Source organism: Rhea pennata, chromosome 7 (genome assembly GCF_028389875.1).
Source record: "Rhea pennata isolate bPtePen1 chromosome 7, bPtePen1.pri, whole genome shotgun sequence".
Classification (NCBI taxonomy): domain Eukaryota; kingdom Metazoa; phylum Chordata; class Aves; order Rheiformes; family Rheidae; genus Rhea; species Rhea pennata.
In genome coordinates this window covers 7,960,613-7,977,933 of record NC_084669.1, presented here as the reverse complement: position 1 = coordinate 7,977,933, position 17,321 = coordinate 7,960,613, and the positions used below count along the sequence as shown (strand labels likewise).

General features: G+C 36.9%; 1 protein-coding gene across 1 annotated transcript in view; it reads right to left on the bottom strand.

The window, feature by feature from the left end:
- Positions 1 to 667: 667 nt before the first annotated feature.
- SHTN1 (shootin 1) overlaps positions 668 to 17,321 on the bottom strand; it is a 66,006-nt gene continuing 49,352 nt past the window's right edge. Inside the window, 5 exon segments of the mRNA XM_062580089.1 lie at positions 668 to 2,311; positions 10,876 to 11,059; positions 11,925 to 12,045; positions 13,930 to 13,983; positions 14,670 to 14,779. Coding sequence (XP_062436073.1) covers positions 2,107 to 2,311; positions 10,876 to 11,059; positions 11,925 to 12,045; positions 13,930 to 13,983; positions 14,670 to 14,779 — 674 coding nt within the window. The 3' untranslated portion in view covers positions 668 to 2,106.

The window sequence follows — 17,321 nt, the reverse complement described above, 5'->3', positions numbered from 1 at the left end:
TTGAGTAGTGGTTATTGTTTGAAAATACTACAAAATTCTATGCTGTATTTACAAATTGAAAAAACAAATACCCCTGTGTTAATTCCAAAACGAAATGTTTGTTTTGAGAAAGTAGAAATCTCTCTCCATACAATGAACGAGCTATTGACAAACAGTAAAAAAAAAAAAATTTACAAAAAACAAAGGCCTTGACTGTTATGTTGCCCCATCCCCCCACATACACCCTCAATGCTGCTCTTAGATCTAGCCTACAAGGGAAATTTTGCTCCCGTTTTAGCTAGCTATCAACAGAAGTGCATCAGTGCAAACCCCAAATGTAGGGCACAAAGCTGTAATTTGCATCAACAGGAAGCCTGCCTCTGTCTGAAGCAAGGAATAACAAGTCAATTTCACAAGGTCTGGGAAACTTGTTAGTGGTCTTTAATAAGCAACAGCAAAAAGATAAATAATCTGTATCATAGGTAACAAACAGTTTAAGTAAAAGAAATACTTTCTAAAAAAACTTCTCGTTTTGTATAATTTGAACATATACAGCAGTTATAATCTGAGGAAAATACATACAATAAAATGTCAGATTTTAACTTCATTGTAATAGATATCTAAGTGCAAAGTTAACTACCAGGAAAAATAAAACCCACAGAAATTAAGATATACAACAAAAGGAGAGACTAATTTCCCCAAATTTAGGAATTATACGTTGTTCAGTAATTAGATCAAATCCAAGATTTTCTTAGCAAACATGCAAAAACACCAAAAAAGATGTCAAACTACCATACTCATTACTATCAATTTATGTTTAGGAAAAGTACCAGACAGTTGCATGCAGTGTCAAACCAACAAACTTGGAACATTCATCCTTTAGTACTATCACTGTTTCGGATCATTAAATAAAAAATAATACAAATGCATTCAAGTACATGACCACCCAGTTTCAGTTACACCAATCTTCTTTAAGTAAATCCCTGATTAGGTTTGTTCATTATAGAATAATGAAATACTGTGTTGAATTTAAAAAACTACAATGGAATGTGAATTGCCAGTGGAGCAAATGATGTACCTATCACGTTTTCTTCACTGGAAAGAAGGGTTGAGACAAACTGGTTTTTGTTTTATGAAATAAAGAAATTAGTGCCAACACCTTATACAATGCTCAGAGCAAAGATTTATTTGTTAGTGCCGCTGGGCTTGATCTGGGAGTTCTCAAAATACTAATTCCAAATAACTTGGAATTCTGCAGTGACTGAATCCCAGATGTAGCCCATACTCACAGGAGCCTATGATAATTTGTTTTTTTAAAGCATCTGAAGACTCCAGTTGCATCAGATCCAAACTTGTAACATTACTACGTAACATTAAAACCTAGCAGACAGGCCCTCCTTTAAAGAGCTTTAATCCAAACAATAACACCAATCTCAACCCTCAAACTTCTGACTTGGGCTATCATTACCAAAAGCCTTGCTATCAAAATGACATGCTACACTGCCTGTGCTTTTATTCTTCATACTAGCTCTCTACTAGGCAAACTGAAGCAAAAGTGTTATGCTTGTGCTTTTATATTTCAAAATATTCAAAATAGTCTTTGCCAAGACACAATAAGGAGACCTACAAGACCTTGTTTTAAATAGACATAAAATATTTTTAAGGCAATGCATCTAAAGCTGATTTTCTCATTATTCATATTATGCCCCATACTAGGCATGATTTTTGTGTGTGATCACCATCCTAGGATCTAACCCAAAGCCCATTCAAGTCAAGAAGAATGCAAGGGGCTTCCAGCAAGCTTTAGAACAGACCTATAAAAAGTATCTCTTCATGAAAAGAATAATTAAAAAAAACTTTTTTCAAACACAGTTTTAAAGAAGAGGTAACTGACAGTATCTAAGAACATCTTAACCATACCAGTGAAACTAAAATGTGAAAGGGACAGAGTAATGCATAGTTATTTAACCCATTAATGCATATAACAAAACAGCATTAAAAAAGACCATTTCAATTGGTATTATTGAAAACTGTTTGGAGTACAGACTGTAGCCCCTAGTACCACACCTAAGCAATTTACATCTCCAGATAAAGATTCCCCAAACTTACAGCCTTTTGGCATAATAATTAACAATTAGAACTGTCTGTCTCTTTTATTTTCTCGACACTAGTTTCTTTTTGCAGTGATTTACTTTTTTCCTCATTCATTTTGGGTTGATTTAACATGTTTTCAGACTCCATACTGGTGGAAACAGGATCTAAAACCACAACAGATTCTGTCTCTTTTTCACTGGTAGAAGCTTTTCTTGTAAATCCCATATGACTAGGTGATCTAAAGAAAAAAGAAAAAGTATATGAATACAGGTAACAGTTCATATATTTAGGACACAGAACATAAATATAAGAAAAGCATTTCTATTATTAGAAGCAAGTATGACCAGGCTAGGTATACTAAAGAACTGTACAGATTTACAGATTAGAGCTGTTACATACACACTGTAGTACATTAAATATAAATCAAATTACCCATACTGAATTATTTATTAAGCTAGCCTCACCAGATATTTAACAGGAAAAAATAATTTTAAAAGCACTGAAAAAATCTAAGACTATTCAGTTTGATCAGTTTTGATCAGTTTAAAAATAATCTTAAGGATCTGTTTTCCCTCAGTACCTCTCAAAGTTGGATTTAGGTTCCCCTGTGTTCATCAGAGAAGTTGCACCCAAAGAAAAAGCATAGTTTATGTAGGTTATAGACTAACATTCCTGCATCTTGAAGGGAGAATATGGCTTCTCTTCCACATCTGCATCCCAGAACAGCTTGAACAGGGCTTCTGCTATACTAAACCTTACTGCATGCTAAGGATACAGTTAAGTATCCAGATTTTCCAGAGTGACTCAGCACCGACAGGCTACTAGTGGTCTCACAAGGAGTGAGTGTGAATGATATCTGAAAATTCAGCTGCTGGATCTGCTGAAGCGCAGAGGACACTAGGCCTACATTCTGTGCATCAGAAATGAGATTATGTCTTCATTGCTTGTTGCAGTGCAGGTATTTTTGTAGATAAAAAGCCTTCTGAGCATAGAGAGAAAGGAAGAAAAGGTCACAGACAGCAGGGTAATTCATCTAGGCCGGCATCATAGTGTAAGCATTAAAAGCACTTGTACATACTCAGAAGCTTTGTACTAGTGTAGGAACACAAAGAAAAATTTTTAGATCAGATAAAATGCACCAGCACAAAACAAGGTAAACACTGGGACAGCATGACCTCAAGAAGGCACAAGCAGGGACGCAGGATGGCCTGTGCCATTTTAAGGCTGTCTGCAAGATCTACTTTGTTACATACGTAGGCAGACAGACAGCTTACAGCATGGGCTCACACTCCCTTCATCAGGCTTTCTAGAGTACATGGGAGTCCACATACCTGAGGGCTTCATATGTGTTGGTGTGTACCCCGATGTGTTCAGAAAGACTGTTCTCAAGACTGTCACACATACAGATTAGGCAAATCTGCTCCGGACAGGGCCTTGCACAACGGTATGAACACAATACAGATGCCTATATTGATATAACTACAACCACCAAACTGGACAGGTATAAAAATGCTCAGTGCAGCAAGGTCCTACATTTACCAGTGAGTGCACAGTTCAGTTCTCACGGGAAGCTTCACTACAGAGCCACTGAATGCAACTGCATTTACTAGTCGATAGCTGTTATTTTATTTTTCTGCTTACACATAAGGAGTGGCCCTCCACACTGCTGTTAAGATAACACTGTTGAAGGAAAAAGTAGAATCAACTGGAGGGCAGAAAAAGAAATTCATGCAGTGGATTCATCTGGTATGGAATGGTCCTCTATTGCAACAATCTTTGTGGTAGAGAAAAAGATACAGAAAAAAGAGCTTGCCCACTCAAGGATTAGAGCATAGGGCTGAGAGCACTGACTCCCACCTGTCTGGAAGGGAGCAAATATACAGGTTAAAAAAAAAAAAAAATCACAGGAAGAGCAGTTGTTGCATTTTCTATTTCAGAAAGTATTTACTCAGCTTGTTAGTGAAGCAATGGATGTATCAAATGAAATTCCATGTTCAAGCTTTAATTACAAGAATTGTCTCTAACATTAGAACTTCGGTATAAGTTAATTAACTCAGAAATTGGTGCTAATAGATACAAGTCTCAGACTCATTTGACTATGATCAGAAGCTAGTGATTTCATAACAAAAATAATGCTTATTTTATGCAAAAGTTGCCAATCATTCTGGAAAATACAAGGTGGTGTATTTTGAATGTTACAGCAAATTAAACTTTTTAAAGCAGTATAACCAGAAGAGGGTTATTTTAAAAAGTGCTACCTCTGAAAAGCTGATTGCCCAACACTATAAAAATGGTCAAAGCCATAAATGCCAAGTTCATTTTTATTTCACTTTGGAGGTAACTATCTTTCAAATCCCAACAGCTGGACTATTTAATACAATCTGGTGAATCAAAGTATAATTCTTCACTGGGCTCACAGTGGGGAGTCTGCATTAGTGTATGGCAGCATTCCAACAACTGATGCACTGCCAAACGCTCTGAAGTCTGTTTCATTTATAACAAAAATGGATAAAACGGCAATCATATTTACCAGCTTCAAAGGACAGAAAAATGAAAGATGTCGATATAAAGTAGTTTAATGGAGAAAACCAGTGATTAAATCAGCGTTTTGGGCATAAAAATAAGAATTACTATTCAGACTTCGTTTTACTAGCATTCCTCTCCAAATCCTTCACACTGTTGCTGCACTGGCCTCAGACTGCTGCTGTTACAGCTGAGGTATTGTTAAAAATTAAGCCTATTTATCAGGTACTCATAACTCAACAGTTTGTCAAGAGCAAAATGCAAGCATAGTAAAGTTTCAGTGCACAAATGAACATAATTTTGGTGGTCTCTCTCAGGAAATGATTTTCTGCTACTATAAATAAAGCTTGGAAAAGCAATTAGTGCAGATACAGTTAGCTACAGTTTTGAAGAGCTACAAATTTGTCCAGCCAAGAAATTTGCATCTAGCTCTATGCAGAGCTTTCTCCTCATTAAGATTGTTAATGTTGTTAACAGTATCCTTGTTATTTGTTCAGCTATATATTTTTAAGCCAGAAATTGAGAACCTAGTGTTACTGTACTCATCCATACATAATTGTTGTAAGTTTGCATATATATGCATATACTAAACACATAAAACTCATACTGTGAAACCCAGATTTAGATGATAAACACATTTTAGATTACCTGTATGGGATATGCAAACTACCATGTAATATTGTGAAGGACTGCTTGTGATATAGAAATATCATGAGCAATATAATCCATTTCTATAGTTATAGAAGCTACAGAAGATGTAAAAAATATGACTGATGGACCTGTGAACTAGAATTGCTGTGCCTTCTGTAAATAATTACAGTAGCAGTAAGAAAATGCAAACTAAGGATTGGATTGTCACCTGATACTTGGATTTTCTTTTTTTTCCCCCATTGCTTAGTATTCTACACTTAGCATTATTTAATCTTGCTTGGTGTTCTCTTCATGAAATTGTTTTAATATATTTCCATTAGAAAATCAAATTTGATACAAATATTACACAAAATTTTTTGGGAAAATTTTGCCCACACATAAATGCAGAAGCTTAAAGAAAACCATCAAAGGAAACACTGTACAAAAATTCATGTTTCTTACCCCACATTTAGAAAATACTGGCAAAAATCTATTCCAGCAAAGACTGGTTCCCCAAGTACATTGGGCATGATATATTCCAGAGAGATACAATCTTGCTCTGCCTCGGACCTAAGCTGGCATGACTGAAATCATTTCTGATCCAAAACCAAACATTTGGATAGCATAAAATTAGTATACTTTGTCTTTCAGCAAGCTCCCTAATTTAGGGTACTGAAATGTCTATAATCTCTTTGCAAAGCAGAATTGCTTTGAAAACCAAAATAAACTCAACTGGTGCTATTTCTGACCCCTAGAAGGTCATATTTGAAGCATTATGCTAATTTTACAGTTACTCACCACTAGTTGCTTCTTTGTACTGCTTAAAAACCATGGCTGCAACTCATAATAGCTTGTTATTTCTCTAACTACCCCTCCTCCTTCCCTATTTGCCTGTACGGTCCCCAGGGCTGAAGACAGGCTTCACTCATGGGCAACACAGCTCGTGCAAAAGAGCTCTACTTACAGGGCTACACAGAATGGAAGCCTGCATGAAAAACACATCTTATCAACCGATGATCTGGTACAGCAGCACAGGGCAGTTTTACAGACTACTGCTACTCTAATCTCAATGTCCTTCCCATACTACCAAACTAGGATAGTTTGCCAGATAACAACAGCTCAGCTGTCCTGCCTCTGACCCACATTAAACAGGCCGTTGTGTCAGTCTACGTAGGATAACGGGTCTCAACTCTGCAGACGGCCACCGTGGTCCATCAGGTGCATGCTAGACCACAAGAGATGGGGCAAATTTATCCTCAGCCCTTTTACTGAGAATAAAAGCTACAGATGTATTTATTAAATATTTCAGAATTTGTAGCAAGACAACAGACTATAACAGGCAGGACCAAAGACTAAACACCTCCAAAATAATAAGGAATACACAAATTATTACTGTAAGTCTTATCAGTCTTTACTAAATAAAAAAATCTGTCATAATGTAGCATTTTTCAAATGGGAATTACAGAGCATACAAACAGTGATGCTAGTGAATTAAATCTGTTGGTTCCTCAGTTCTTTCTTACTCCTTCTGATACTTTCTAATACCAGATGTTTGTGAAGAAAGTACAAGAAACCTCCATTTCAGGAATCCCTCTACTAAATCTAGCTGAGTAGAAGTTTCTCAACATAATAGCAGAATTGAATTACAGACAAGCTTTAGCATGCTGGAGTAAGTCATGGGAAATTGTTTCCATTTTTAGGCCCTTTTCTTAGAAAAGGCTCAGAAAGATGGGCAAATTAATTTAAATGAGGAATCTTGAAGAGCTGCTACCCACACTGACAGTTAGAGAACATAGAACGTACAGTCTAAGAAAAATACATCTGGCAGTTGCTTTTAAAATGGTTAAAAATGAGAAGACTCTCAAACTTCCAGAACATCCCATTGTTTTCTTCATTTGTTGTTCAGACTAAATTGCCCATGTTCAAGTTGCACTGAAAAAACCTTTGTAGTTCTGCTTAGCTGAGGCTGAGCTGCTTCCCGCAGAGCTGGTAGATGATTCAGGGGTACTAAGATTACAGCCAGGAAAAGGAGGACAAATCCTTTAATTGTATAAAATCATCAGATTAAGACTAACCTCCTCTGTGGTTCCCTCTGTTAACAGAGAACTCTGCTGCTCAGAAACAAAATGTTTACAAAGTGCTATGGGGAAAAAAAGAAAAAAAGGAAAAAAAAAAAAAAAAAAAAAGTAGAGCCAGACACACCTTTCCCTTCTGGGTCTATACACCACAGGGAGTCACAGGAGCTCTCTGTTCTTCAGAAAACAAAATCGACACCTATTCTCTTCTGAGAAATTGTCACAGAATTACACTCATGCTGGGTCAAACATTTGGGAAGAAATTTGTAGAGGAAGTTACCTCAATACTGAAGGCCTCTGCTTCTCTATATAACATACTACTTGTACCTTATCTCTCACCATCATTCCAGCTAAACTTCACATATTCCAAATCAGCTGCTTAATGGCCTCAAACCTGTGTTTGTTTTTTTGTTCAAAACCATAATTTTTTTTCTGAATCAATTTATCTGACTGATATATCATCAATTAGTTTGATTCCAAGGACGTTTCAGAATTATCTGTATTTGTTCATGTTACAGTCCATTTCCATAATCCCTCCTTAAGCAACTAATACAAGTGTCCCAACTGATTGAGTTAGGCTAATGTTTTTGTAACACATGAGAACATGAATAACCACATTCATTTGTGGAGTCCTATTTAAACCAAACACTGAAATTCTGATTCCATTAGCATTAAGGTTAGATTGTCACTTACTGGTAGTGGTGGTGGGAGGGGCGGGGTAGAGAGAGGAATCCAGGATTTTGCTCAGTGACCTGACTTTCGTATAAGTATTGTTCATAGATATATTTTCAAGACTGGGTCTTTTTCAAACATGACCTTCTTTCCCCAAGAGAACAGATGTGCTTAACTGTTACTCAACATGAATAAAGAATGCTGAATAGGGCTGATAGCATTTAAATGTCTGTAAGTATTACTCCTCCTCCTTCAGATTACAAGCCTTTGTAAATGGACAGTGTAGCAAAGAGAAATATCTCATGCATGAATATCTGTAAGATTTTCTATAGGGAGGTATGCATTAAAATGTAGCTAAAGAAAAAAAAGAGTAAATACTGCACCAGAAGAGACACCTGGCAATTATGACACATGCATAATTTCCTCCGCTGTGCTGTAAAAGGTTTGCTTATCTGCTGAAAACAGTTGAAGTAGGTCACACCTTTGTCAGTTTTCAAGGAACTGCAAACGATGAGACAGCCATATGGTTTTACCTGAGATGTGTAAGGAGAAGAGTTGCACTAACTCTCCTGTATGCCTTTGTCATTTAGGATAACTAGTCAAAGCAACATGTTGTTTGTTTAGTTAAAATGGGCTAGGTCTACTTTAGCAAGTAGTGTGATGTGATAGGAACAGAACTGGAGAGAGAAACAATTTGTGCTGAGGACTGATGTCCTCATAACACGTTTCAGGGATTTTACACTGAACTAGTTCTTGCGAGGCCACTGGGCTGAGCAGCCATTAAAGGCTGAAGCACATTTTCTGATTTAGTGTCACCCATAAGGAATCCAGTTGGTGACCTGAGACCACATCAAAGCATAGCAAGTGGGGACAATAGGAGAATTTGCTTCAAAAATACACTCCTGATCAAAACCAAACTATTAATATAGATGCACCCAGGGAAGTCCACAAAACTGCTTAATTACTGAGCTAAGTTATCAGACATGTTAGACAAATGAACTTCCTTCTGATGTCTGCTTCAAATGAGCTCTTTTCTGAAACAACACTATACACTCTGGAGTCTAGAGACTGCTCCTACTAACCTTTGCTGCAAACAGTACCCAGGAGAAAAAGAAAAGTAATTGCATTTCGAAACAGTAGCATCCTGGTTATTTCCAACCCTCCCTGGCAGCCCAGCAGCACAAGAGACAAGAGTCTCAGCACCTTCTCTCCCTCACTGGAAAACAATCCTCAATGATGAGTCTCTCCAATTAAGCAGGTTTACAACAGTGGCTTGGTGCAAAGCTGCTCTACAGCAAAAAGGAATCTGGCCCACCACATTTGTTTTAATGCTTTAAACAGATAAATTAAAATGAAATGTGTCTTTTAGGATGTCACTGAATAGGCAGCTGCAAAATAAATGGAGCTTCACATATGCTTTTATTACATGTAACAACTGTGACTGTCAACACAAGATCCTTTTCACTGTCAATTCACCACACATTCTTCAAGACCTTGGGGCATGCAATTATTTTATTTCCTTTCTTGTAAATGAAATTTCCACTTAGTTTGGTGGAATAAAAGGTATACAAAAAGTGGTAGGAGTTGCTGTATTTTCTGGTTAAGGTTATCTGTTTGAAATAGTTGAAATACACACACAACAAATGCAGCATTTTTGAGGAACCACCTCCCCATACTGTCAGGGTACTAGTTCAAGAAAATGCAATAGCATTATTCATGTCAAATTAACTGTTGAACATATCTTCATTTTTCTGATTAACTTAAAATGAAGATCATCTTTATTTTAAGGATACTTAAATAAAAGGGAAAAATACATCATTTTAAAAGGCAGTCTGCTTTTAAAACTCAGTGGGAATTTAGTAAAACTGTAGGGCACAAAAAAGAAACTGGGCTCTTTGTCCATCCAAAAATAAATGATAAAAGTACCTGCAAGAGAGTAAAGTAAATATCAGTTCATAAAAATAGATGTGAACTGAATTTTAAGCTTATTTGTCATGACTGACTTCTTTGGACTAAGCAATAAAGACTTGTTAGAATTGGTAGTGATTTTTATTTTTATTTTTTTTTACGGATAGAACAGCAAATCAGAGGTTTAATTAGCCATGATTACATTATTCTGCTGATTTGTCTCATCTATTTCCTTTTCTTTAAGTGACAAATTGACAAATGTCCTGGCAAGGGAACTGAAGCAAGTCTGCAGTCTAATTTCAAAAGGAGCTAGGTATTGTTATAAAAAAAACTGATCTTCCACCGGATCTGTCTGAAATAAGTATTTCTGAAGCAGAATTAACAATCTGATGCTTAAATGGCACTTTGAGGCTTCAATTTGTTGTGATAAAAGACTCCTCAGCCTGTCTGTGCAAATACACAAACACATTTTTTGAATCTTAATCATGGGATGTAAAAGTAATTCATCATTTTGACCAAAATTTTGATGAAAAGAAGGACAACGTACATTCCTTTTGGTGCAAAAAAATCACTCCACATACCTGCATACAGACCAGTATGACATATAAGATACTATTGTTTAAAACTTCTGATTAGAATTGCCTTTTTGAAAAATCAAGAATGACATAATTTTGTCTCCTCTGTAGGATATGGAAAAAACCTCAAATTTGCTATTCCTCAAAAACTTCTGAGTTTTTTTTTTTTGTTTGTTTGTTTTTGTTTTTGTAACAGACATATGAATTCTTTTCTGCAGAATATTCACAGGTTGTAAAGGAAGAAGAGCTTTATTATGGAGTCCAACTTCTAGCCCTAAAGGAGACTGAGAATTGTTTTAGGAATCACTGATAAACAACTGTATCAGTGTTAATCAAAATCGATGTGAAAACACTTTTAAAATGCACCAGCTAAACAGATCTGATATGAAAGTATGGCTAAAAATTCATATTTTACTTACTTTAATGTAGCCTTGGAACTTGTGCTACTCTTTAGTTGGTTAGAAATAGAATCTGAATCAGGTACTTTGCAATTAAATTCTGTCTCCAGTTCTTTCTTGTTCAATGCTGTTTGAGCAGCACTGGCTTCTGAGCCCAACACAGGCAGAGACTTTGATTCTGATGTGGCCAAAATTCCAGTGGGATCTAAAACCAAAAGAAAGTTTAGCACTTCTGTTATCCAGGTTGACTGCTCTGGAAATGACATGTAAGCAAAACAGAAATCAAGTTAAATTAAAAAAAATAATAATAATAAAAGGTGCTCTCTTGCACCACAAGCAGGGCTTGCTATGTTTACACAATCATGCACTCAGTTCCCTTGCAATGGGAGATGGTAAATCCTGCTGCCAACAGAGCACAACTGAGTCACCGCTTGAAGTGCTCTCCCAGCTTGAAGTGCAGAGTGAAGGTCAATCCACCTACAAAAAAAAGTCTGTTCTAACTAGTCTGTTCTAACTAGTTCACTAGTAATTACTGAACTGTCTATCTACAAAGTCCAAGCTAAGCCTTACAGTCATGTTAAAACCAGCCATGTCTGCATGGACTCTGGCACAGGCCCAACACTTGTGCAGCCTGTGTTCCTAACCAGGGAGGACATCAACAGTTTCTTAAAGATGAAGACAGCAAAGCATAGCTTAAAAACTGCAGATTCTTCCTCTGCAGAGGAGGCCAATTCAAAATGGCATTTATATGCCTTCATTTCTCTACTCGCTGTTACTTTCAAGAGTACTTGCATGGGAGACTGAGACTAACGACTCCAATGGCAATGTCTTAACTCCAGTCAAACACAGGTACGTGTGTGCATGGATACGTTCGCAGAAAATCTGACAGAGGTATTTCTTGGAGAAAACAGATGAAAAAGGAACAGGTTTGAAGGGAGAGAGTCAATACAGAAGCAAGCAAGATTCTACCTACTGGCTGAAATGGCAAAGGTCTGGAAGACACAGCAAAGCTTTAAGAGGCTCTTAATGCAGGGACAGGACACGGACTATGAAGGAACCTAACCACTTACTGCCACTGTCCTGGTCAGTTGTTACTTTTCGGCGTCGCAGAACTTGTTCTAGCTCTGTTTCGCTGCTGTCCGTTTCAAGGGATTTTAAGCTTCGAGAACTAGTGGATTTGTTAAGTGTTTCCTATAGCAAGAAACAGGCATGAAAAAACACTCTGAGTATATTATGCCTTTCCAAATAACCCATATGCACAATGCAGATCAGCAGCAGTATATGAGAACCCTTTAAACTGCAGAAAAACAACTGCAGTCCTAGATCAGTACACAAAGCTTTCCCTCTTGTTTCACAGGGAGCCCTTGGGGCTTGATTCATCACTCCTTCCCTTACCTGGATTTCCCTATGTATGGACTAATCACATTTACGTTCCCTATAAAGTGGATATCAAGCTTAGCACAGATGCTCTGAATCACTAACAAACTCACACTGATGTTTGCAAGGATCCTCCAACTTCCTTCTCTTAAAATTTTAATAATCTTAACACACTGCTGGAGTGACACCAGTCATAATTAACTATACTAGCAAAAAGGCATATTTCACTGTTCTAGCATGTTTTACATTGTAGTGTGCTCTTGTGTTGCACCCAGGTATGTGGACAAAGATGTGAAGAAGTCAGCATGTACTAGCTCCAATTGCAGTAGGTTACTGTACTCTATAATCTAGCTGATCTGGCATATACTTGAGTCTACTTCCACATATTTCATGGTTTCTCTTGCTTACAGGATTAGATTGCTGGTTAAAATGGTATTGTATGTGTACAATAGACAAATACATGCTATTACTGCCTTACAGCAACTGATGGGAGTTTGCTGCCTCCTGGTTCAGTATTCAATTGATAGTAAAAGTTCCCAAATTGTTTGCAAGGTAGCTGAAAATTTGGGACCCACATTCTATTTCAGTCTCCTCCTAAGTCTTGCCATCATCGGGAATCTCCAGGAAGCCTGTTTATTTCACCTTTCCAAGTGTGTCAGATTTCCATAGCATTTTTTCCACAGCATGAATAACATTCTTAACATCTTTTGTTGACAAGTACATAACCCCTGAATAGGAACAGCAAATGACAACAGGAAGTTGCATCTCAAATCACAAAAGCAGTGCTACTTGCAGGATTCCAGGAAAGTAACTCAAAATTTCTTACTCCCTCAATAAATTAAAACATTTTCTTTGGCAAATATTCAAAATTTAACTGAGCATATATGTTATTAATGAGTAACATTCTTCAGATCTGTATAAATGATGTATGTACATGAAAGCAACATGAGCAACTGAGTCGCTCTAACTGCAATTTACAGAATATAGATGTGCTTTGTTTTTAACAAGTCTGTGGAGGTCTACATGAAATGCATAATTAGCATACTAACAACAAACACAAATGTTTACTCCATCACCTCCCACCCCCATGTTTGTTGTCTGACTGTGCATAATGACTATTCTCAAGAATGGAATGAAATTGGATTTTATGTAACGTGTCTTATATTGCAAATATCCTGAAGGGTCAAAAGCAACAAGCAATGCAGTGACTATATGTTTCTTCTGCTCATTCTAAAAATTGGTGTCCCATGAGAGAGCAGGAGCTCAAATCTGTTATGCTGAGAACCCTACCTACTCTACACATGCAGTTCAGGGGCTTTACTTCGGACTAGATTTATTGAGGTCTCTCTTCCTGAGCATCCCCATTTATGAGTACTCTGAAGGTTTCCAAAGGACCTGTTGCATGTTCAGACCATCACATCTCCTGTAGGGGGAGGAATATACAATCTTGGAGCAAAATTAAATGGGCCACTTTTCTCCAAAACAAATTTTGCTGGCAAGACCAAAACCATTCAATGAATAGGACCAATGCAAGAAGTAAAGACGATCAGGGGATTCACTCTGAAGCTGCTCTACAGCTTCAAGCCAAAATGCTAATGCAGAACTTTCAAATACTCAAATACTGTGCTATTTTGCACAGAAGGTCCTGTCAGCTGTGTGAAGAAATAAAAATGATACATAAATGATAGGTTTCCTTACCAGAATCCCTTTCAGTTCTTTCATTGCACTTTCAGAGGATTTTGGTGTTTCTGGCTGTAAGTAATCATAACATATACACATTAAAAAAACCCCACATGCTTACTAATCTGACCTAGCTGAAATATACTGAACCAAGATGACAGATTTTGTGCTTGAGGACACAGGTGTACCATTGCCTTGTGTTCCTCTGTTTTCCTCTCCCATGGGCACATGGCTGACATTCAATCCATTTTCTTATATGGATGGAGAGAAGAGTCTTAGCTCAAGAATTAACACTACAAACCACAGCCTATACATTAAGATAGATTAACAGGGTACTATTTCAAGCTTTTATAAAGACATTAAGCATTATATTACAGTAGGCATATTCATGTATTAGTGCTGATTGTTACATAAAAGGAGGAGGAAATAGTGCTAAGTACAGCAGACTTCTCAATCATTCAATTTACATTACCCAGTTATATTCCCAGTCCTTTTTGTTCCTCCACGGCTGTTTGTTTACCAGCTGTTTGCTTTCATTCCCAAAGAAACTGGGCATTTGTGTACTGTTCTTTTCACTTCCCTCCCCCTTCTTCAGGTACAAGTCTGCTACATGATTTCATTTGATTCAAACCCAAACAAAGCAAAAGAGAAAAACAAAGCAAGCATATTCTTTTGAATGTGTTATGGAAAATCTGGTTTTTTTTTCAGTAAAAACTACTGTACTGGGCTAATATAATTAATCTTCTATTCATTTCAACCTTTGTTTTAAATCTGCTTGACTGGTTGACTGGCCTCAAATGAACTCCCTTTTTAATTCTGTCCATCATTTCTTCAACAGCTTGTCTCTTGAGATCTGTAACTTCTTCACCTGTTCCAAAAATCAGAGAGCTTATTACAGACATGAACTACAGAAAAATAGCCCGAAGGAAACACATATGTTAAACACATCCTCCTAAATAGCTTGCTTGTCACATACAGCCTGTTACCATAGTTATACATTTAGTCTTAATCACAAAATTGGCATCTACAGATAAAATGTACTTAGTTATACAATCTGCAGTCATCATGCCTTTATGATCAGTGTATATTGCTCATGTACAATCCAAATCCATGCTTTTTGCTCAGCTTTATTAAAAACATAAACGACATGCATAAATATACATTCTTCTCCCTACAAGCAGGCTTTGTAGGTCTTTCTTACAGGACTATTACGTTACCCTTATTTTTCCCCACCACAAAGAAGCACTTTCCTCACAGTAAGTACATCTAGAAGGTATTCCTTTTTTCCACTGGGTAGGAGAAATCAACAGTTTTCTCTATACTTATCTGGAATTCTGGTTTCTGGATTCAGGGCTATTAGGGATACCTGCTATCAGCTAAACTGTCACAATCTGCTCTAGGATACAATGGCAATTTACACATGTTGAGGTTCCAGCTGTGGACTTCTCAGATATCAAATAGGAGTGCCTGCATAAGTCTGGAAAAACAAATATCCTGAAAAATGAAAAACTCCTGTAACTGTTTGGAGTTGCAAAACCTAAATGTTATAAGCTGAGGCACCAAGGAGTGAAAAATACAGCTGCAGTTCCATCATATCTGTTTACTAAGGCTCAATAGAAATTTCCACAGCTTCATTAACACAGGACAAGTTGCCAGCACCCCATGGTGAGGCCTATATCTAGCCTATTATGGGATACAAAAATATGTCTCATTTCAAACAGGTTTAAGAACCTTCCTGAAATGATACACAGACATCTCAGACGAAACTAAAAAACACACATTTAAAGAACATGGCGTTGAGTTACAGGGCAAAAAACTTAAACACCGTAAAAGAAACCAGCTGATTTCCAAAAAAGATGCAGTATCACAACTGCAAAATATTCAGATGAAACTGGAAGCCATGGGATGAAGCTAAACAATATCTGATAACTTATTAGTGTTGGGTAATGTAAAAAAAGACACAATGTGCCACACAAAAAAGGGGAGAAAAAAAGACTAAAGTAAAAACATGGAGAAATATGGTGGATGCTATTCAAAGCTGTTATGTAGTGCCTTATATAACAGGAATTTTAAATAGACTTTTGCTATCCCACTTGTCAGGTACTATTGATGATTCATAGTAATGCAGTTTCTGTACTGTAAGTTGATTTAATGTCAGGCTTTAAATTCACAAACAGGCTGTTTCAAATACAAAAGATTAATTGGTGGTATGCAATAGAAATCACTCATTCTAAGTCCTTAACAAGGGTCAAAACAAGACACAAGTTGGATATAACAACTAGATCAAGAATGAACTTTTACCCTTTTTTTAATTATTATTTTAAGAACAGTTAACTATTTAGAAGCAATTTATATGTGACTGAAGAAAGGTCAGAACTGTTAAAGTTTGCTAATAAATAATGAAAGAATGGAGTGCAGAGAACTCATAGTAAATTTCATAGTATTTCCTGCAATCACTGTAACAGTCTCAACAAAAAGGTATAATCAAAACACCTAAGATGCTTGGAGATAAAGAAACTTCATAAATGAAGGCTACATAATTGAACTTGAAAAACATGATTGATTCTTCATCAGTGATCTAGGTACAAGGTCACTGTTATTTTTTTTTCCCCAGACCAACAACCTTTTATCTCTCAGACTGGTAACCAGTTGCCAAAGACCCCTCAAGGGGTCTGCCCAAATAATTCTATTCCTCATTTCCACACCTAAAAAATGGCACATGTAGAACTTCCTTTCCCCTATCTTCTGCCTGTTGGTTCCATCTAACAATCCAACCATGCTTGTATAAAGTTACAGTCTACTAATAGTGACTTTTCTTTCACAGTTACAACCATAACCTGTGCCTTCTTGAAAAGAAGCAAACACATAATTTGAGCCAAGTTCCACTCTGCAGCCTCTTGATTTGTTTAAAGGACAGCAAACAAGTTAAACAATTCACTGCAAACAAACTGCTGTGTCAGGATGAAGAGCCACACAAAGAGGGGAATCTTGGTTATTTGACTGCAGCGCTGGTCTGACTAGCTCTGACTTTTCAGGCACTCACAATGATTTGTAAATCTACTTATCTCCTCTTCTCACCCTACTTAGTTCCCAGCTTCCATTAACATCAATAAAATGCAATTTTAGCTATTACTTCACATGGAGAGCAAGCCAGCTTTGAGTGGTAATTATATAAGACAAAAAAATGAGATACGAAACTGAAGCATTGAACAAACTAGTTTTGGAGAGAGGCTCTGGACAGAAAAAAGAATCACAAAAAAGAAGCTATCCGGTAGTCAAAAATTTCCCTGTATTATCTTGTATATAACTTGCACTCTGCTTAAAGATTGTTGGGTTTGCCTTTAGTATTTTTGCTTCTTCTGGGTAACCTGTGGATATGTAGAGCACTGGACGTGCTGTAGCACATCCAG